This window comes from Nyctibius grandis, chromosome 8 (genome assembly GCF_013368605.1).
Source record: "Nyctibius grandis isolate bNycGra1 chromosome 8, bNycGra1.pri, whole genome shotgun sequence".
NCBI lineage: Eukaryota > Metazoa > Chordata > Aves > Nyctibiiformes > Nyctibiidae > Nyctibius > Nyctibius grandis.
The window spans coordinates 17,410,118-17,432,624 of record NC_090665.1 but is presented as its reverse complement, the minus strand read 5'-3'; the positions used below and the strand labels follow the sequence as shown (position 1 = coordinate 17,432,624).

The following is a 22,507-nucleotide window of genomic DNA, read 5'->3' as shown; positions in this document are numbered from 1 at the left end:
GTGTCCTTTTGACAAAATTGTTTACTTTGTTTCATAAAGGTAAGTCTGAATATAAAGTCATAAACAGTTTTTACCTTTTTTTGAACACAGATGCAGAGACACATACAAGCTACTGTTGCAGAAATTAATCAATGGCTTGAGTTTTAGCTGTCAATATAACTTTTTAAACTAACATTTCTTCCTCATCTAACTTTGCTATCATCCATTGTAGTAATACCATAGTAAGTAAAGTAAGGTCCTTTATGTAAGTGAACTTCCCTCTCTCTTTCTCCATTTTTCATTTCACCTTCCTTTCTTTGCTGCAAGAGATCATGAGACAAATGGAAGATTGAAATAAACTATCTCTGTGCAGAATCAAGCATATGCCAAAAACTTTCATAGTTGCCAAAATCAGCAGATTGAATACAAAATGGTTAAACGTTTGAAATGTCAATCATTCACCCATTTGTAAAAGGAAAATAATATTTTTTTTCTTTCCCTGCATGCAGCAATATCAGAATGATCTATTGTTACTGTTTTTACAGTTAAAGAAACTTGGCAAAAAACATTTGTTTCCTCCTACTCATAGGCAAATCAGGAAATCTTTAGGGTTTTGTAAACCTTTTTCCATTTTATTTTAACACAGGAGGTCACATTAAATTTGCTTTACTAGTCATGCACATCTCAAACAGCTGTAAAATGCAAATAATGTGGTAAGGATATTTCAGGAGACTTGGAAAGAAAGTGTGCAGATGGCACTGAATCAATATGATGAGAATTTGTGTCTACAGATGAAAACACTTCCTAGATTCAAACCTTTTGGTAATCATTGAATTATTACAACCAGCGAGGCATTTTTATCCCCGCTGATTCTCCAACTCCCCCGGGACAGAAGCTGTGCAGCAGCAGCAGGCCAAGGTCAGAGGACTTCACCTACAGTCGCTTAGCAACAAGCAGCCTTGCCTAGGCTGGAGGACCAGGGGAACGCTCGTACGCACGATAGGTGCGGAATTGATGGTGTTCTTAACGCCATAATGCTCTCCTGATGATGGGAAGAGTTCCTTTTCCGACCATTATCCATGGGATTTTTGTCTTAGATCCTCTTTGCTGATGTGACAGATTCAACCATGAAAATTTATTTGCTGTTGAATCAGCTAAAGGTCCACTGCTAACCAGGCTGGTAGCAGTTTTATGTCAGAGAGCTTAGGCAGGACTGGTGCTCCTGCCACACCTGAGGAGCATCAAGGACCACAGCCTAACTAAATTTAAATAAAGGTGAGTCTACGAAAAGTGATGGGAGCCTGTTCAATATCAGTATTTCACAGTTATCTTATGCAATGTCAAAACAGCTGTGTGCAGTTTGGGAATTCCTCTTTGTAAAGAATTGTTCCACTTTATTAAGTCTTTCTATTATAAGTTCTCCATTATTAGACTTTACTATTTTAGGTTCTTCTCCAGATCTTACAACAAAGCTATATAAACAGACTTCACACTGATAGCATTTAATTGCTTTGCATGTGCATTGGTTAATGCATGGATGATTCAAACAATTAAGACCCAGAGGTGCTGATTAGTTTCCATTGTTTCAGAATCCAGGAAAACCTGATGAAATAAAGCAATGATTCTTAACTAGACTCATGCAGTTTGAAATCATGCAGTCTGTCTTCTGAAATCAAGCAAGCACATAAAACTTTCTTTTCAACATTCCTTTGATCAGAGGGTTTAAAATACACCTACAAACAAGGCATCACATTTATACTTTTGGACTATCAATATGAAATTAATGCTTTTTAAAGCATATTTTAAGACTGCAAGAACTGTTACTTTGTGGACAGCTATATAACCAGAGTGTTTATAAGCAATTCTCCCAAATGATGAATTACAACTGAGAAAGTTTATTTCATTCCTGAAAAATCAGCTAAGCAGTCAACCATTCAGTTGAGACAGCACCAATAATTTCCCCAAAGAAAATTGGTATAAGACAAGAATATAGTGTCCATTATTTATTTGTCTAGTGCAGAAGGATTTCTGTGGAGAAATCCAATTGGTTTTGTCACTTTTTATCCACATATGGATCTATTTCCAACAACAAAAGAAATACTTCGGTTTTCAGAATTACATATATGCAGAAAATGGAAAAATGGATAAAATTGTATGTTTATTCCAGGAATAAGATTAAGATGAATTTCTAAGGAACAGTTTAATTATGATTCAAGATAAACTGAACAATGCTTTTCATTCAGTGCTTTCCACTGTAATGCAACAATAGTTTTATTTAATACTATATTTCAATTTTAGAAGCCAGATAAACAGAAGTACTTGTAAATAATTAGCTACTCATATTCAGAATGAATCCTGAATTTTTTAGGTTACTTCTAAGGAGAAAAAGACCTTTAATGAATAGGCTATACTTTAGCACAATCTCATAGACACTTCAAGTTATTGAAATGTGAGGGTCATTTTGCCAGACACACGCCTAAAATTCTATCAGGGCACCAGCCTCAAAACTTGTATCAATGGACACTTTTACTGGTCTCACCAGTTGGACAAAGGACTGAACTGACATAGAAAGTGAAGCAGGAGGTCCTGTCAAAGTAGTCCAAGACACATTACCGTGACAGTGACAATCACAAATATGGATTCTTATGTCCAAAAATTCCATTTACTATTTGCAAAACCCAACTCCCAAGAAAAATTTCTTGACTTCAACCAAGTCCAGAAAAGGTGATTTGCTGACATTCAAACATTGACTTTTGTAACTTGCAGGCAATCAGCTGAGAGAAAGCTGGATGTGCATTAAACTTTATAGTGAGCTGACCTAGCAGCCAGGGAACAATGAGCAGAAAAAGGTTTCTGCATCTATAGGTTACTGTAATTAGTAAAGAGCATTCTGTAAAATCTCCTAGGATACAAAATTAGAACTGGTTCATATTCATACAAAATAAGAGGAATTTCATGTGGACAATTTGATGACTACATTCAGCTTTCAGTTGTTAGCAGATTTTTCAGGGTGGAAAATAAGCAGACTACAGATGGGGAAAACATTGGAGCTGGCTCAGCAGGGTTAATTCTGGCATGATGCTGCATTACTAGTCAGCTGCAGTGCCTCAGCATCACACTCCAGGGACCAGAGTAATTGTGCATGGAGCTGGCAGGGAGTCAGGAGCTTTGTTAGCTCCTGGTCAGCATTAGCCATTCTAAATAAAGCTCAGCTCTACACAGACAAATGTAGGTGACTCCACATGATCCTCATCAGTCCCCTGGAGTTTTCTTCCATGTGGAGTATGCTATTTCCCCCGTAATAAAGATAATGGAATGTGTCTACTAGCAGAAGAAAGATTTTGTCCAAAGATGTCCCACTCCAGTTTCAGCCCATCTGTAGACACTTCCCTGCCCCCAAAACACACACAAGGAAAGTAGGAGGTTAAACAAATCAACCTGTAGAAGCAGACCCCTTGCATTGTCACAGGTGCACAAATAAAAACCCACAATAAAATAAAAAAAAAAAATAAATTGTGCATTTTGTATGCTTGTTGCTATAGAGGGAAAACGTTTCATTATAATGAGAAGAGTTTTAATCATTACTGAGCATTCCAGAAGTTTATAGTCTACATAAGGGAACATTTCCAGGGACAGAGAACGACTCTGCAGAAATTAAGACAAACTAGATAAACATTTCACTAGAATAACACCCTGTGACAAGATAAAGTAGGAAAAGTAAAAATAAAAGGGGAGCCAAATTAAGACCTTGCCACAACTAAATACAGGACCAAAATCCACCAGATTGTCAGATCATATACTAAACTTCTAGAATAAATCTCAAATGGACTATAATGAAAAACTACAGTACTTATCAGCTCTGAAGAGCACCTCTATGAGCTCTAAGAGGTCACCATATTGTTAGATCGTACAAGAAAGTTTGTACTATATTTGAAGCTAAAATTAGAGAGTCCATTTTGTGGATTTGCAGAGTGAAGTGTGCATATACTTCTTTTCTAACATTATAGAGATACAGAAACTTTTGATATTGAAGAAAATTTTGATAACATTTCTAGGGGCAGATTATAAACCAAGCCTTTCAATACCAAGCTTCCAAACCTTCAGATCAAAAAGACAATGTTAACAGATCAGGTAGGAGGCAAGGAAGAAAAAGCAGGGTGGGGGCATGATTTTTTCCTACATCTATTAATTATTTGTAGCCAGAACTATTTTATATGAATTGACCAATAATGTGATCTTGCAGATATTGATCACTATTGCAGACCATTGATCCAATCCACAATCAGCTGAAACCAGTGGCAAGTCTTTAATTATGAATTTTAATGTCTTCAAAACAGAGTTTCTTTCTTTCTTCCTTCATTCATCTCATCTTGAGTCATATCAAATCTTACATCTTCACATAGCATCAGATATAGAAGTCACCCTAGAGCAATGCACAGTGAAAGCACGAAAGACTAGAGTAGCTAGGAGAAACCGTGCTCACCACATCTATACAGCACAGCACAACAATTGACTCGAGGTTTCAGAGCAAGGTCTCTGAGCTGTACTGCAAAAATCAAGTCATTCCAGAGTATCTGGACAATCTGGGCATAACCGATTGTTTCCACAAGGCATTTGTACTCTAGCAGTAAAATACTGAAAACAAATTTGTTCACAATGATGCCTCTGTGCTTCATAGGATTTGCAGGTACAATTCCCACACTCCTCTATGAGCCATGCTCCTCAGCTAACTTAGTGACAGGAGCCATATACTTGCTCCAGAAATACTTTTCCAGAAGAAAAACAGAAACAGTAGAACAATTACCAAGCTGCAACCACATCTGGAAAAACTCATTAAAGGCCTTAGTCCCTCCATCTGATCAATAAAACCAAAAATTATTGGCAGTGAAGAACGATAAAGACTGAATCCCAGCATATTTCACAGAAAGGAATTTTGGAGAAACAGCTACTTTTCTCAAAGAATCATCTCGTTTGATCTGGAATAAGAATAGATGCAATCCACTCCTGCTTCCAGATTGATGCAGATGACTATGCACTATGACCTTAGCAAAAAGGTATGCACCTTCTACATTAGTTATTGGCCAAAGTAGAAATAAGATCTAAAAAAAGACAGAGATCTAAAAACCATTCTGAAATAACAGCATTATGTAAAATCGGACAGCATTAAGAAGTTAGTCAAAGGTAGGGAAATCTACTAAATTTGTCAAATGTTTAGCAAGTTTTATTAAATTCTTCAGAACTGAAAAGTTGGAAAAAATTTCTAACAGTGTTAAGTCACTGTTGTTATTACTACTACTGAGCAATAATATTTTACCTATGAAAAGACCATAATTTGTCTAATAGGAGTAAATGAAAGCTAACTGGATCACTCCAGTTAGTTCTCCAGCATTCACTATGGAAATGCAAATCACATTTGCTACTGAAAGAAGGAAAGGGGAATAAAATATCATTATTATATTTGGAAAGTCATCAGCAATGAAAATTAACTACTTTTTCTCTAAACTATCTGTTCTTGTATATTCTGATCCATACCTTGCTGCCAAAAATTAGTTCTTACTATTTCTATTCTTGTGAAATCCTATATGGCAGATGTCTAACTATGTCTGCTTCTGTATTATAGAAGAATATTGTTTTAAGAGGAAGTAAAGTTTAGAAATCCATACACATGACTGTAAAAATAATTTAGCTTGCTGAATCCACTTGAACAATGGTACATAACATATAATAGGAATACAGAAATTCATAATACTTTCATACCCATGAGAGTGAGAAAGACACCTGGAACACTATGCAGCATCATTAATGCATTTATTCAGACCTGGAATACAGGCAGGTGCTGAAGAAAAGGCCAACAAATTCTCTGAGATACCTTATGCGAATTCAACTAGCTGAGACATAGAAAATTCAAACCGACTACCATTTTACTTACACTTAAAGAACTGTCAGTATTGAAATGAAAATCCCACAATGCCATTGAAATGCAATTCGAGCAAGAAAAGAAGGTATCAGGTTTCTTCAGCATCTGAACCCTCTTTGTCTAAATAGAAAATAAAAATTATTTTTAGAAGCTAACTTTATTTATGCAACTCAGAGTTAAAAGACATCCACAGAAGCTACAGAAATTACATTCCTGCAACTACGGTGAGGAAAGTCTTAGGCATTGAACAGATGCCTAAGCATCGAGCGAACTGGGAACTGAACAGATGTTATTCTTATAAAGGTAGAACAAAACCAGGAAACATACATAGAAATTATTTCAAACAGATTGCCTTCTAATGGTTGCTTGTTTTATCTATTTACTCATCTAGCTAATATCCTCAAAATATTCCAACACTGCGAAGGTCAAAGGCAAGGGCAGCTTGGTGGTTCAGGAGCAGCACTGCTGTGAATGTGGATGACAGACTAGAACCACAGCCCAGTTCTTCCTTTCTAGACTAGCAAACACAGCAATGCACACTTCCCTTGCTCAAAGTGTATTTTGTACACTAAATCAAAGCTTCTATAACTGCCAAATTCCAGAACACAGCCACAAGTGCTCTGCGATTAAGCCTGAATGTATTGATTTCCTCATTCTATCATGAATATCTATGGCAAATATTTCAGCTTATCTGTTACACAAACTTAACATTTAACTCATAAAGTTCAACTTTTGTCCTTTTTTTCCTGTGCTGCCTGTATTTCATGTCTTAAGTAAAGAAATGCAAACACACAGCATCGTGTTCTATACTCTTCTTCATCCCACTTATTTCATGAGGTCTAAAGGGGCTATGAATGACTTCTTATTCTACTCATCCCACAATTCAGTAACATCCTTACATCAACTTTTGTTTCCTCTGGGTTTGACACTATTGTCAGAGAGAGAGAGAGGAGAACAGTGAAGGTCAGTAACTGAAAACCAGCTGGATTATTAAGGTAGCTTGAGATTTATAGGACAAAAAAGAATTTGGTGCAACGAAAAAGGAAGATGCTTTGGATTTAGAGAGAGTATGGAAAAAGGTAACTAAATATTTTATTAAACAAAGTAAACCACAGATTCTAACATAAGAAATACACAAAACCTACATCATCTCAGCTCTGCCAAAAAGATGATTTGTTCTTCATACAGCTTCCAACTGGCAGCATTTTTAGATCTTAGCAATTAGTTTCATTGATGTTTATTTTCATTAAAAAACAGGCACATTACTACAGGATAAAACAAGAGATGAGCTTGCAGAGCATCAGCTACTTTAAGACACATACTTACGTGCACATACTTACGTAGTTGTACCCCACAGTAAACACACACAAACCATCTCAATCCAACTTTATTTAGTGTAGCATTAACACTAATAGCATCAATAGCATGAGCATAACAACATAGGTACCAAATTTACACCCAGAGCTTTGCAGTCTTGCTTTTATGCGTCCATATATGAAAGTTTTCCAAAATCAACCTAACAGCTTTACAATTCGCCTGAAAAACAGAGAACCTCATCTGTGTTATTTTAAAAAGACAGAAAAATAAACTGTGCAGATCAACAACTGATACTCAAGTTTTACAATTATCTGCAAAACTAGATCAGATAATGGTGATGTTAACATCTAAATCAATACACAATTTATTACTCAGGAACTTTTCCCACTACACACCACTGTACCACACTTCTTAGAGCTGGTAGGAACTTCTGACTGAACATAGAGGTAATCAGAAAATGACAGTTCATTGAATAAAAGGAGTTTTGTGCTGGCACCTCTGATCAGAGGAGGCCAAATCACAGATCTGTTTCTGATGGAAGATTTCTGGTGAAGGCACCCTCCCTACTGCAGGACTAGTGTTCTACTTGAAGATTTGGGAACACAGCACCCTGAAGCCCTGAGCTTCAGCCCCACTCTCAAAGTCACAGAAGAGAATTTAAAAGGCATAAGACTGCCAGGGTACCTTGAAGCTCTCAAGACTTCTCAGCTTCACAGAACTGCCCTGATAGTGTCAAGGAGCTTGGAAGAGCTTCTACCAGCCAGCAGCTCTCAGGGCTCAATAGCTGCTTGCAGTAAATGCCCCACCTCCAAGTGGGGTCTACTTTCACAACCTAGGCAAGGAGCTTAAAAAAATCAGAGAATACAGAACAGAACTGGATCTAAGTATATTTTGAAAAAGAAAAATGTCCTCAGAACTAGAAAACCTGAGTTGGAAGCTGCTGCAGTACTGATTACAAAGTGAAAAGCATATACCTCATGCAGAAATCATCTAAGATGCTACACTTGTGTTTGCTGTATGTCAGTTACACAACAAGGGTTGCTAGCACAGCCGTCATGCCAGAGCATCCTTCCACTGATTATCTCATATAAACATAAAATATGGTTAAATCACTCACTCACTAATATGTAATGCTAACAGAAAATCATCCATATTCCTAAATCAAATACAGTGAGGTTTTGGCCCATATCCCAGTTTGCTACATGCTACTGCTAGCAGGACTTGATAATCAGAGGGCATACCTGTAACTGATAAATCTGTCACACTGTTCTTAAGTAGGCCTTTGTGAAAAGGCAGAATCACTGTAACTATTAATCCATCCTTTCTCACTCATATGCAGAAAGAGTTAAAACTTGGTGTTGCGAGGGAAGCTGTTTAATTGGGGAGAAAGGTGTTTTGGAAGCAAGTGGCACAGCTGACCTTGCTCCTGAATTCGTTCATCTTAGAGAATTTCTTTGCTACATTTCAGGAGCACCAAGAAACCCAACCTCAAATGGTTACTGGAATAACAGTTCTAAACTTACATTTATTATTTTTATAGACAAAGAAATGACTATGAGTTTACTTCACCTTTAAGAGATGTCATAGTGGAGCTTCAAGAGGCCGTTTAAAGAAGATGCTCCACATTTTTAGCATGCTCTATCCAAGCCAGATCCCCCCACACCCTCAGAAAGACTATCAAGAATTTCTGTAACATCAACCCAGTACCTTTCCACCACTTTTAAGAGGCAATAGCAGAATTTTAACATTAGTCCTATTACACTTATGTAAATTAAGTCAATTTGTCCTTCCTTCAATTAAACATGTTAATTTCCCAGGGGACTCAACACCATTTTCTTCAGTTGTCACATACACCATCATCACACAGTACGCTGTAGCCTTAAAAAGAATTAATCAAGTGTCTGGTCTTACAGACCCTATCTATGTCAGTAGACCTCATGTAACTTAACTCACTGAAACTCAAAGGCATATTCAAATGAGAAAGTTTCTCAGATCCTTACACACAGGACCACAACCTGGTGTTCCATAGTGATAATAAATGCCAGAAAACAACTCTCTTGCAATCAGACAGCAGAATTAGGACTCTCAACACAAAAGACACTTAGCTCATAAAATATTAGACTTCTAGATGGCCATCTTTACCTCCTTCTGTTTAATAATGTTCAGTTATATTTGCCTGAAAATTAGATTGCAATAGAAGTACATGTATACAGACAATCACAAGTTATTAATAGACTGCTAAGTCTGTATGAAACCTACATCATATATTTTAGTTTGCCATTACTGAGATTAATTCATTAATTTAATTTTGACAAAAGGTATTTAACAATTTGCCTAATTTCTTCAGCAGAAGAAACCATATATCTGTTAACACCTTTAAAATAAAAATACAAATAAAATTTGCATGATTTTTTACAGATTTGCTGAATTTAAAGCACAAATCATTAGGACTGAATAAGAAACATAAGAATCACCATGTAGTTCATGGTGATAGTTACTGTCCTTATTGACAAATGCCACTACCAAATACTTCAAAGAGAGATCACAGTAACATACCAGGTCTGGAAAATTATAGAAAATTGTCCATATATTTTCCTTAGCCACAGTAGTTGATGACCAGCTGATGCCCAGAAGAATTTAACTGTCTCATTCCTGTTTTTTTTTTTTTTAAAGCACTGTCCTTTTCACAAGATTACCTTTTATTCAGACTCTTCTTGTTTGTCTCTGTATAGAAGTGAACAATTGTTTCTCCCAGGTTATTCAAATCTCTCCACATCTACTAATCACTTCTGCTGTCTTCTCTCTGGGTCATATCTATTTCTGCTCTCTCTGTCTTCTAAGTAAGGTTACCTGAACTTGATTTCAGAGGAATAAGTACTATTCATTCATAGAAGGGAAGAGCATTCTAAAACAGCTTTTGTTCTCTTGGGACTTTATCTTCACATCTTTAAATTATTTGCATTTTGAACACTCAGGCTCAGTGAGGATTATTCAACATACCACCACCAGAACATGCGTGTCTTCCTCCCAAAGGATCACAGTTTACAATCTAGACTATACACGGTTAGCTGAAGTTATTCCTTATCTTGTGCATTCGTCAACAACAAGCTTCAGCTTTATTAGGTCCAGTACAAAGGACCACATAAGGGCAACCTCGGCTGAACATGAGGCTTGTTATAAGTAGAAGGGATCATATCTTTTTACTCTTTTCACAGCTACTGTTCCTGAAGGTACCCAAAAGCCTTCTCAAACTGACAATACGGTTGCTGTTGTAACTAATACATGAAGTACAAAGTTCCCCAAAATCATTAACATTCAGTGACCTTATCTCAGTATAACAACCCTACTTTCACAGTCAAATTGAGTCCTGTTCTTAACTCATTCAAGAGCACTTTGTTCACAAACACCTTTGCTACAGGAGTCTTTGATCACTGATCTGTTGCCGCTGCTTCCAGTGGGAAAGAACATTACAAAACTGATCTGTAGACTGCTAGCCTGAATATTTGCCAAAGTAGTAATCTAAACAGCTGATTTTTTGAAATTTTTTTTTTTTTTTTTTAGTAAGAAGGCTTTTTTCCTTACAATTTGAATATATTCTGATAGGCCACTGACATGTAATTCTGAATCTGGCATTTCAATATGATGCTTCCTTATAAAGTGCTATTCACTCAACATTATTAAAGCCTTCATATGCATTCACAAATCAACCTTTCCAACACCCAGAATTACCTGAATTTATAGAGGAGAAACCCAAGTAAGAAGGTGGTAAGTTTTGCCCAGCGTGACTCAGAAAGGCAGTGAGAATTCCAGGCACCAAGCCCTGATATTCCCATTCCTAGTCGCAATGTATCACTTTCACACCTTTCTCTACAGAGTTTACAGCTATTTTTTCAGATTTACAGCAGAATATAATACTAAATAATACAGAATAATTGTTACACTTACTACAGCCTGTATAGTTGTAGAACAAACCAGGGCAAACTTAAAAAATAATACAGAGCACTGATACGTGTTGCTGAACTCAAACAGGTTACATATGTGGCATACAGATCAGCTTTTGAATGAAGAGTGCTTCTTTGTAAGAGATTGCACTTAACCAACAGAAAAATTAAAGAGTTTTCTTACTAAGCAAACATTACTTTTCTCAATGTGTATCTTGATGTGCTTTTCCACCATTACAAAATCATTGAAAAACTGCAACAATTGTATTGCAGTTTAAGATCTTTTTCCTAACAATACAGTTATAATCTATGTTTTGTGTAGCTTATATTGATGAGTGACAAGTTTCTCTGCAGAGGACATTTATTTCAGTGTTGTCTTCGTTTAGCCCACGCCCAGGGCTAAACAATAAGCAGTTGTTCTATCATCCAATATCCATTGCCTGATCGAGAAAGGGAATTGGGAAAAGGAGGGAGACTTGTGGGTTAAAATTTAAACAGATTTAATAAAATAAGGAAACCAATAGCAATGCTAATACAAAAGATACAAAATTATACTTAGCTCATAGAGTAGCAGCAAGTTGCTCCAGGGATAGCAATTGTTGAAAAGAGAGGGTGAAGAGGGAGTAAAGTAGAGAGCGGAGTAAAAAAGAGAGCAAATCAAAGAGCCTCCCCCGCCACCCTTGCCCATTTATAGTGAACCTGACGTTAATGTTACAGAACACACCTGTGGGCCAGCCTGGGTCAGCTGCCCTGGCTTTCACTGGTAATGGCCTTGATCACCATCCCACAGCTGGCCACAAACTGAAACAAAATCTAACAAAAAAGTGATTCAATAAATTTTATCCCCACAAAACCAGGACAAGCATTTACAGTATTTCTGTAAAATGTAAATTGACAAAACTATACAGAAACAAAAAGTTGAAGAAAATTACTTTTTGCTTAAAAAAGACAGAACTAAAGACTCTTAATAAATGATGCTCAATAATGTCAAATGCACATACTAAACTGCTTTTACCTTCAGATTTTGACATAAATGCCACTAAGAAGTTTTTAATGAAATTAACCCTACTCTTGCCACAGACAGTGCTTTCAACTGACAGGGATGCACTTTAAATATAGATGCTCTCGTTTTGGAATCACCGCAACACAACCAGACACCTCTAGGTAGGTTACCGAAGTCATTTCACCTATATCAACCAAAAGTTAAAAAAAAATTAAATTGTGGATATTATTGGAGCCTTCCTGGTAATGCAGTTGTCAAAAGAACAGGTAACCTCTCAGCATACATAAAAAATGGGAATTAGCATTGTACAAGACAGACTATATTTAGATTAACCAGCAACCAACAGGAATATTGTTATTAGCTCAATCTATTCAGCTCAGACAGAACATTGCAGATACAAAAAACAATATTCACTGCATGCACAAGGAAGGAAGAGTGGAATAATTCACTTTTTAAAGAGAAAAAATACAACAGGAAAATTAAACTAAATTGAAAGACAGAAAATAAAAACTAATAAAGTTATGTTTGCCATGCAATTAATCTGTGGGATTCACTGGAACACAAATGTATCACAGCCAAAAAGAGTTACCAGGAATAAATGAGGGACTTTATATTTAACAAGAACAGAGTGAGCTATGAGAGCAAGTACCAAAAAAAAAAAACCACACACAAAAAAAAAAACCACAAAAACAAACACACACACACAAAAAAACCCCAACAACCTATGTTTAGGGTCAAGTGGATGCTATTTTCAGCAGACTCATGTCTGCCTATTAAAATGGAATTTCTTGCATTATCTTCTAAGATTTATGGTCTCATGATCCCATGATCGAGCTGAAATCCTGCTAAACGCCACCTCGGCAATTATTGATCTCACGTAAGTACTCCTCAGAAGTACAATATGTACAAGATTCTGTGAGAGCCCTCAAAAAGAGGGGAGCATTTCTACCTTCTGTAACACTGAATCAAGTCATAATTCCACTATTTTAAGCAATATTCTTGTTTATTTGTTTTCCCGTCCATACTCTGTTGTTCCTTATCTCGTATTCAAGATAAGGTATTCTCCTAGTACATTGGGAACCTGCTCCACTAAAGAGGATTTCCAGAGCGACATGTATACAAATGACAACATCAAGTTAGGTATTTCAAAGAAAAGTGAAACAACACTAGTTTTTAAAGAGATGTCATTGCAAAGTAATTCTCTCATATCAAAGAACATAAACTGCAATGAATTATGACATATGAAAAAGCTGAAGCATCTTAGTATAGCATACCTTCTACTATTATTCAGTTACTTTACAACTGATCTGTCTCTCTGCAATCTTTAATCATGAAAAATAAGTAAAACCGGCAGTTAAAACTTTCACTTATGATGGAATTTTTCCGAACCAAACAATTTGCACAATGTATTGACCTGACTAGCATTTATAAAGAACTATTTCGAACAGATTTAAAGGGAGTATTTCAAGATATTGAAAGAGAGAACACAAAGATTCACAAAGGTTAATGTGCAGATGATACCCAAATAATAACCACTTATATAATTTAGACAGTTTGGGTTATTACATTATTCCAGTTCTATTCTACAGAAATTTAGAATAATTTGTTTAGATCCCATGGCAAAAATCACACCACAATTCTTCATTGACTGCTTTGGAAATTGCTGAATTATAGTTCTCTCGCTCACAGATTTTCACATGATATGCTTCAAGGTAAGATGTTAATTTGAAAAGCTTGAATTTCTGAGTGGAAATATATTTCTACTACACTTAGAGAAAACAGATGTTATAATAGCTAAAATAAATTGAGTGCAGAAACATTTTTCACATTCATTTATTCTGTGCTAACATTCCCCATATTTGATACCTCACATTGCCATACTGCAGAACTTCATCAGTTCCACTGCAACCAGAGAGATCAAAGTTCATTGGGTACCTGAACAACACTTCACTCGGAGGTCACAAAAATTCACAGAAAACAAATAATATCCCTCAGTCCTGTGGGACATACAATTGTTACTTGAAGAAAAAAAACTCAACAATGACTCTGAAATGCGAGTATACTAATTTCTGACTAAAGGATCTGTAAACAAAGTGGCTGGAACGTAACACTAAAGATTTTTCAGATATATACCTAATAGTAATATTGCCATCTGAGAACTTCTGCTTGTACTGTGCACAAGTTTGTCAGCTTGCAGGTACAGTCTAGACTTGATGTAAAACATGTATGTACAATAACATGGAAATAACTTAGCAGAATATCCAGCAAAGGGGAGGCAGGAACAGGACAAGAGTAATATGCAAATGCAAGATCTAGGAAAAAATAAATGTATACAGGTGTGTATATACACAGAATCACAGAACAGAATCATAGAATGGTTTAGGCTGGAAGTGACCTGAGGGAGTTCTCCGGTCCAACCCCTGCTCAGGCCAAGGCTAATGCTAGGCCAAGGCGCTTGGGGTCTCGGCCACTGAAGCCCCGAATCTCCAAGGATGGAGATCCCACAGCTGTTCTAAGTGCCTGTTCCAGTGTTTGACCATCACCACTGTGAGGAATTTTTTCCTTAGATTTAACTGGAGCTTCCCCTACTGTAACACGTTTGTCACTTGTCGTCCTTTCACTGACCACATCCAAGAAAAGTCTTGCTCCATCTGCTCTATGACCACCTATTAGGTAGTTGAGGATGGCACTTAGTTCCCCCTTAGCATCCTCTTCTCCAACAAAAACAAACTGAGCTCTCTCAGCCTCTTCTCATGCACATTATATGCATCAATGCAAATATTTAAATACTGCAACTGTACAGCACTGCAAGAGTTAGCAGACAGTCAGCAGGAAATGACATAGTACCTCAGAACCCAAGCTAAACTACATCCAAATAAACCAAGAAAGCTCCAGGGCATCTGCTAACTATACAATTTACTCTTATTAAAGATAAAAGAGCAAACAGAATCGTCAAATAACAAAACACTTGCATCACAATAACCACATAATCTAAGTATATACCCTTCATTAATGAGTACAGAATGGAAAAAATAGCATTTTAAATATGCTAGAGAACTCGTGAATTCAAGGATTATTCAGAGACCTTTCAGAAGGGATGTCAGCACTTAATAGAAAGCAAGATCTTGTGAAGAATTAATCAGGATACTCACATGAAGGTGATTTAGCAGTTAGATTAAAGGATGTCCTTTTATACAGCACTGTCCAGTGCAACCTGAAATAACCTGGCCAGTGAAATTTTGTACCACTTACTCTGAAGTATTAGACCATTGAGTCAAGAAACAATAATCCTTCTTTGTGTAGCATTTTGCTAATCCTGGATTTCTGTATTCAGCGTTAAACGGCACATTATCAGAAATCTATTGAAAACAGAAATAAATTTAAAGAAAAAGAAACAAAACCCCAACAAAGGTTAAAAAAATAGAAGCAGGGGGCACAGAACAAAAAATTGAATCACTGCATTACAGTCTACAAATGTTCAAATACCATGATCAAAGACAAGAATCAATTCAAATGGTATTCAAAATTAAAAAAAAGAAAAAAAGGAGAGAATGAAGAAAAAAATAATCAGGCAGATTATTCAGGAGGGGAAAAAATCATTCTAAGAACAAAATTTAAAAGATGAATTAATGTCCATCTGTATTAGTTTTTATAATACCAGTTTCTTCCTTAACTTTTTTAAACTCAGATTATACCTTTCTTAAATTCCATTTTAAATAAACTGTCCACAATTACATTTTAAAAATATTTTCTGCTATAGGTGTGGAAAGATATCCATCGGAGTGAACACAACGAACCCTCCCCAAGACCAAAGAGATTGTTTTGCTACTAAAACAATTATTTCAATACTAACTCAAAAATGCTATTACATCAGGGGCCACCACGTCACTCCCAGGGGTCAGTGGAACATCCAGTCATCACTATTCAGACTATATAGAAGAGAACTGATGCAAAGTCAGGATGCTGGTTCAGTATGCTTGGACACTACTTGCTTTCTAGTTTTGATTACTGACACAATCTATAAAATAACTAAAAGCATATTAAAAAGCATCAAAGTAAAAGGAGTGAAAATTATCAAAGCAGAGAAGAAACAAACAAAAAACAAAACACAAAAACAAGAGGAACACCTAAAACAAATGAAGCATGTATGACAGTATTTAAAAATACATTAATAAAAGACTATCATGTGAAGAAACATTCATTTAATGAAACTAGCACCAGCATGGAACCAAATCATGTGATTCAATGCAATTAGCTAAGTTCAGATTCTGTATTTTTAAGCAAATTAGCAAGTCTATCATGAAATTTTTCATTTCCTATTTAGTACCTTATATCTCTAGAAGTATTTCATAAGGCACTAACACAACTCAATTTTTACATAAAACTTTCCCGATCAAGAAAACCAATTGTATTAGATTATACATGTCATTAAAAATAACAGAGTAGTCATTAGATTAGTTGTTAGAAATAAAGGTTAAAGTTTGCCTTTCAAAATTTAGGAATATAAAGTTTAGGGAACTTTAATATCTGTCACGCAGTTCATTTCAATTTATTTCATCAAGTTTTCTCAGTGTAAAGCTGAGAATTGGCCAATTTCAAATTCCTGCAATAGTGCAGTTGAATTCACTGTAATTTTTGTACAATTTCCTTGGGAATACATGTGATTTCTTTGATCAGACTAAATTTAAGATACTTCAACACATTAATTCTATTTCTTCTTTATACAGACCAAAAATATGGCAAAGAGAAGTGGGAAAAAATCCACAACCATGAAAGAAATTGAGTTAAATTACAGCAATGACCTGCAACATGAAACCAGACAATCCATAACAAAACAAAGCTGAAGTTTGCAAAACGAAGTATATCCAAACTGTACCTAATGTGAGATATATAGACATGCATAATTCATGGAATGGATATACTAAGAGGACTGTAATTTCTGTTGTTAAATGAATCATGAGTTCCTAAAGCAATTATAACATAAGATCATGGAATTGGCTTAAGTCCAAGTCAAATACTTCACTTGGTGCTAGGAAAGCTCTGGACTTCCACAAGTATCTCATGTGTATGGGATGTTGGTTTTATTCTTCCCACTTTTCCCATGCCAGCACCAGCATTGTCAAGTGCATCAAAACCAGCTACAGTAAAAACTTCAGTAACAAAATTTGTGGGCAGTCTCCAACTTTGACTGTTAGCAATCCTTCGACATTATCAACTTCACTGTGCCCAGGTGACTTGTAGGCACATTTAGAACATTTTTCCTTCGTTCTGCATCTCAACACATCTGAGCGGAATCGGCAAAACATTATCTTCATTACAAGAAGTACCGTGAAAATAATTCTATATTTTTCAGGAAGTGGGGTTCCCCCAGAACTCCAGTTCCATCACAAATTCCAAAAATGCAAATTTACCTTCCAGGATCTGGGTATTTAAGCATAATAATTCCTGTTCTTTTTTCTGCTATTAGTATTCCCCTCTGCAAGTCCAGCTGTTCAATAACAACCTCAGCAATAAGTTGAAAACACCGTGTCTAGATATATCCCAATGATCCCCTGATTTAGCCCACAGTTTTCTCATAACCCTTAAGGGATATGAGAAAAAAAATCCATATAGTTATTTTAAAAGCTTTACAGTTATTTATTATAATTGTATTGGAAAACATGACTGTTTTTACCTTTCTTTGTAGGAGTTTAAGCCATTAGGCATCTGAACAACAGAGCAACACAAGAATTAATGAATTTGTACAATATTTATTCATTGCCTATTTTGATAAAATGAGCAAAACCTCAACTTTGGATATATTATGTTTATATTACCCCTTTAAACAACCTGCCTGCTCTCTAGTTAATTAAAGTTACATTTCAAAACCATATTAACTTTTCATAGATAACTGGTATCTATACTTCCACTGCTGACATGATAGCTAGAAGTGGCATTCATTTATCAGATTCCCTTGCAAAGGTCACTACTCTGTGTTTTATAAAAAGAAACTAAATGTATGACACAGTAAGCCTCCTCTTATTAGTTAATAAAAAGCATAACAGCTATGAAAATATCGCCCGTCTCTTTTATTAGAAAAACAATTAAATCCAGTTCCCTAGGCACAACACTTCACAGCAGGTATGATGCCAGCAAGCGCTACATTTTACTAAGTCTTTAAAATGGTCATTAATCTTTCAGTCATGGATCTCAGACACTTAAGTCTAACAGCAACAAGCAGAAGCAAACACACAGCTCTCCCTTTCTTTGTAGTGATGGAAACATAGTAAACTCTTAAGAGGACAACAGCTAAAATTAGCCAAAGAGAAATCTATTTATCCACTTTCATCTCTCTGAGTTTATGGAATCCTATTAGTGTAAATATTTTCATTTTGGTTGTAACATTGAATCAACTGAGACATTTCAAAGCAAGCACAGAACTTGGTGCATAGCTCTCCTACTTTACAATGCATTTTATACTCACCTACACATTAAATCTTCAGTAAATGTATTATCCCTTTCATCTATTCAACAGTACAGTTTGGGTACTACATGACCAAGGAACAATAACAAAAACCTAAAAAGCAGACTGCATTTACTTGAATGAATTTGCTTCTCTGTCAAATCCACTTAAAGCAGAGCGCATTATCCAAAGAAATGGTAGCCAATCCATATAGACTTTTGTACTCCACTGTCACGGAAAGTAACCCGTAGCATCGTATGCATATGCAGGAAACAAGCCTCTTTGTCCCTGCACCTGCTTTGCCTTATCTGAAGATACGGAAGGTTAACTTTTTGTGGATTTCTAAACATGATAACAAAGATTTTCATCCTTAATGCTAGAGGCAAAAAAAAAAATTTACAATCTTCACGTGACGATAATTAAATTAGACTGTATTATTACATTAAATCCCAATATGACCAAGCAGCTTAGAAAGATACTGCTTACTGCCTCTCCATATTTTAGCTCACTATCCCTACTCTGAGCATCCTGACCTTTCAGAATTCAAAATTCATTCAGGAAGCACCCGAAACGTGGGAGCAAGCACTCCTAACCTCTGAAGATGACCACTGGAGACATGATTTACCGAACAGTATTCAATGCAATAGAGCCTCCGCTTCCAAGGACCATCCTTTTCCCCTTAAAACAAGTCAATACTAAATGAATTGCGAGGACTGGACGGTGGGGGGTGGCCACAGTACTGACATTAACCTGGAAGGCGCTGGCTGAGCTCAGCCCCACCCTCGTTCACCTCTGAGCGAGCCCCTCACACGCCGTCGGTCCGTTTCACGCCCGGGGGCAGCGGCTCTCCCCTCGGCGGCGGAGCCAGCCCGCAGCACGGCTCCAAGCCCGCCGCTCACACCACCGGTACCCGCTTTACGCACCCACCGGCACGAAGCGCCGCCAGCCCCGCGGAAAGGCCGGCGGGTAGCCGAGGCCGCCCGCAGCCCTGGGTGCCGGGCGGCAAACCGGCACCAGGAAGGCTCGGTGCGGAGCGAGGCAGGACGGGCAGAGACGCCCGCAGACGGGGTAGGGGTGAGGCGCACCGAGGACGGGAGGGAGCCGGCCACAGACCGCGCGGGGACACCCAAGGGCAGGGACGGGCATAAGGACACAGGGCGGGAGGGAGGCGCTGAGGCGGGGGCACCCCGGGGGGGGCGCGCAGGGCGCTTTCGGCGCGCCCTTACCTGGCAGGAGGTGCCGGTGAACCCCGCGGGGCAGGCGCAGCTGTAGGCGGCCGGAGGCTCGGGCAGGGGCAGCTGGAGGCGGTGGGGCGCGGCAGGACCCCGGGCCGGCACCGGCGAGCAGGTGCCGTTGTTGCGGCAGGGCTGGCTGAGGCAAGGGTCCCGGCCGGGGGGCGCGGCGGTGGCCGGCTCGGGAAGGCAGGCGCGGCGCTGGGCCAGGGCGAACAGCAGCAGGAGGAGAGGGGCGGCTCGGGGCATGGCGGCGGGGCTGTCCGGGTGCGGGTGCCGCTCCGCTGCGGGCACCGGCGGGGAAGGCAGGAGGGGATGGAGGCAGCGGCCGCTCGGCTGCTCCCTACCCGCGTTCCCCAGGCAACGGGCAGGCGGGGACTGGGCGGGGAGGAGCCGGCCGCCGCGCCGCCGCGTGCCCGCCAGGGGGCGGCAGCCCGCCCGCAGCGCGCCCCGGCCCCGCCCGGCCCCGGGGCAGCCCGGCTGGGTGCGCGGCGGCCGGCGGGGCGGGTGCCAGAGGGCAGCAAGGCCGGCGTTATTGCGTCCCTAGAGCCAAGGCTGAGCTCAGGGCGGAGCGGACGGGGCTGCGGGGGATGCGCCCGCGCCCCATCTCCCCCGGGCGGCGGAACGGCGGCCGCGCTGCGCAGGCACCGGGAGCGGCGCTGGGCACCGAGCACGCTGCGTTAAAATGGGAGCAGGGCGTTAATGACCGGCCCGGCAGGCAGTCCTGTCTGCCGGTGCCTCCAGTTCGCGTGCGGGTGCAAATGACAGTGCAACAGCGCTCGCCCCTCCGCGCACGCCGGCACCGAGCGCTGCCCGGGGGTAGACCAGCACCTTGAAACAGAAACTCCTCGTTCAGGAAGATTCACCCTTTGCTTCTTGTTTACTGTTTCACAGGTGTAATCTGCTGATACTTACTTTAAAGTTCTATTAAAACCGAAGTAGAGGCAGATGAAAAGCATAAAAATTAATGCTGTCGCTTCTCGTATTGCAAAAAAGCTGCGTGTTTTCTCAACTGAGGTTATCTGCGGCTGATTTTTAAAAATCGGTTTATGTCTTGCTAGTCTTTTGGGGATTTTTTTACTGCCTCTGATTAGAACTAAAATACATGGTCCATAAATCTGCTAACTGGCAGCAGGAAGATAATCCACATTCTCTGACCTTCTGTTCATTTGCTTCTGCAAAAGTGAAGTATTTAACGACTTTTCACAGCTCTGTCACAGGGTTACAGGATTGCTGGCAGCAGCGTGCCACACTTTTTATAAACCTTTGCACTTCACCTACGGCTGAAACCTGTATCACGGGCAGAAATAACTGGTGATGCTAATTGAACTGAAAACTCTTCAGGGTTTCCAGCAACCTGAAGAGATCCTCGATCTCCGCAGCCAGGCTGAAGTGAACCGTCACCGCCCGCCCTCACCCCCGCGCCCCCTTTCCAACCCCCCTCCCCGGCAGCGCGGTTCGGTGCCGCAGCGGCTCCCTCTGCTGCCGCCGCGCCGGCTGCGCCCCGCGCTCTGCAATGGCCCCTTCCTCGTTCACGTCCCCCCAGTCCCCGACAACGGTGGGCTCTGATGTTTACTACAGCCCACAGGCATTGTGGTAATACAAACAAACAATCTTAGTTATATACATTTGAATTAACTTGTTTCTTTATTTTACAACTATCTTCTCCTTAAGGTTACTTTTTCTGCCAATATTTGTTCATCAAAGCCCTTCACCTGCTGAGACAAAAAAACCTGCTCTCCTTAGCAGACCAGTTCTTTGTCTTCTTTTCTTTGCTGATCATTATCAGATGCTGTATCTCAGTGAAATCCAGGAACTTGGAAGACATTCTTACAATTTGAAACTAAAATACTACTTACTGTTCTTTGAGCATGTTTTTTTTTCCAACCAATTTTGCAAACGTAAGAAACATTCTTATTAATTTGCTAAGCTTGTTCATAGCAATGTTGTGGAAAGCAATGCCAAAGGCCTTGCCCCTGTCAAGTTATAATAACTGTTTGTTCGTTCCATTCCATTCACAAGATCTGTTGCCTTGTTCTACAAGAAAGTAATTTGGTTTGACATGATTTTTTCTCGATAAGTCCACAGAGGCTGCTACTTGTCTCCTTGTTATCTTCCAAGTATTCTGAAATAACTTGTATATATATCCCAGGTTGCTGTGGCATTTGATGTTAAAGCAGCTGGGCTGTAATTCTCTCTGTCCTATTTCTCAATAAAAAAGTTTGTCCTTTTCCAATCTCCTAGGGCTTCACCCTTCCACACAGGTTGTCAAAGATAGTTGTTAATAACCAGCTTTGGCCAGTTCTCTAAACATCTTATGGAACAAATCATCAGAAACAGACAATCTGAAAAGATGTTCTACTCTAACCTGACCCATCTTTCTTTTTGCCCAAGCTCTTCTCCTGGCTGATGCGAATTGTGTTGACCAGCTGACTGACCTTCGTAGCAAACAGAATGCCCGAATAGACTGGTTATGGAGTGCCCCTATTTCTTAATTGTTCTTGGTACCCCTAAGGAGTTCAGGAATTCTGGTGGAATTCTGGTCTGTACCTGAGGCTTTTTAGTAGTAAGACAATATAGATAAACATTGGAAAAGATGGTTTCAAGACTGACAGCTAGATCAGATAATTAATTCTGTTGATGTAGTAGCATGGTATTTGCAGAAGGGAACAACTT

The 22,507-nt window shown here is 39.0% G+C and overlaps 1 protein-coding gene across 1 annotated transcript in view; it reads right to left on the bottom strand.

Moving 5' to 3' along the window:
* Nucleotides 1–20,138, bottom strand: part of DNER (delta/notch like EGF repeat containing) — a 131,305-nt gene extending 111,167 nt beyond the window's left edge. The window contains exon 1 of the mRNA XM_068406818.1: nucleotides 19,826–20,138. Within this exon, the coding sequence (XP_068262919.1) occupies nucleotides 19,826–20,080 (255 nt within the window). The 5' untranslated portion in view covers nucleotides 20,081–20,138. The remainder of the gene's footprint in view (nucleotides 1–19,825) is intronic.
* Between the last annotated feature and the right edge of the window lie 2,369 nt (nucleotides 20,139–22,507).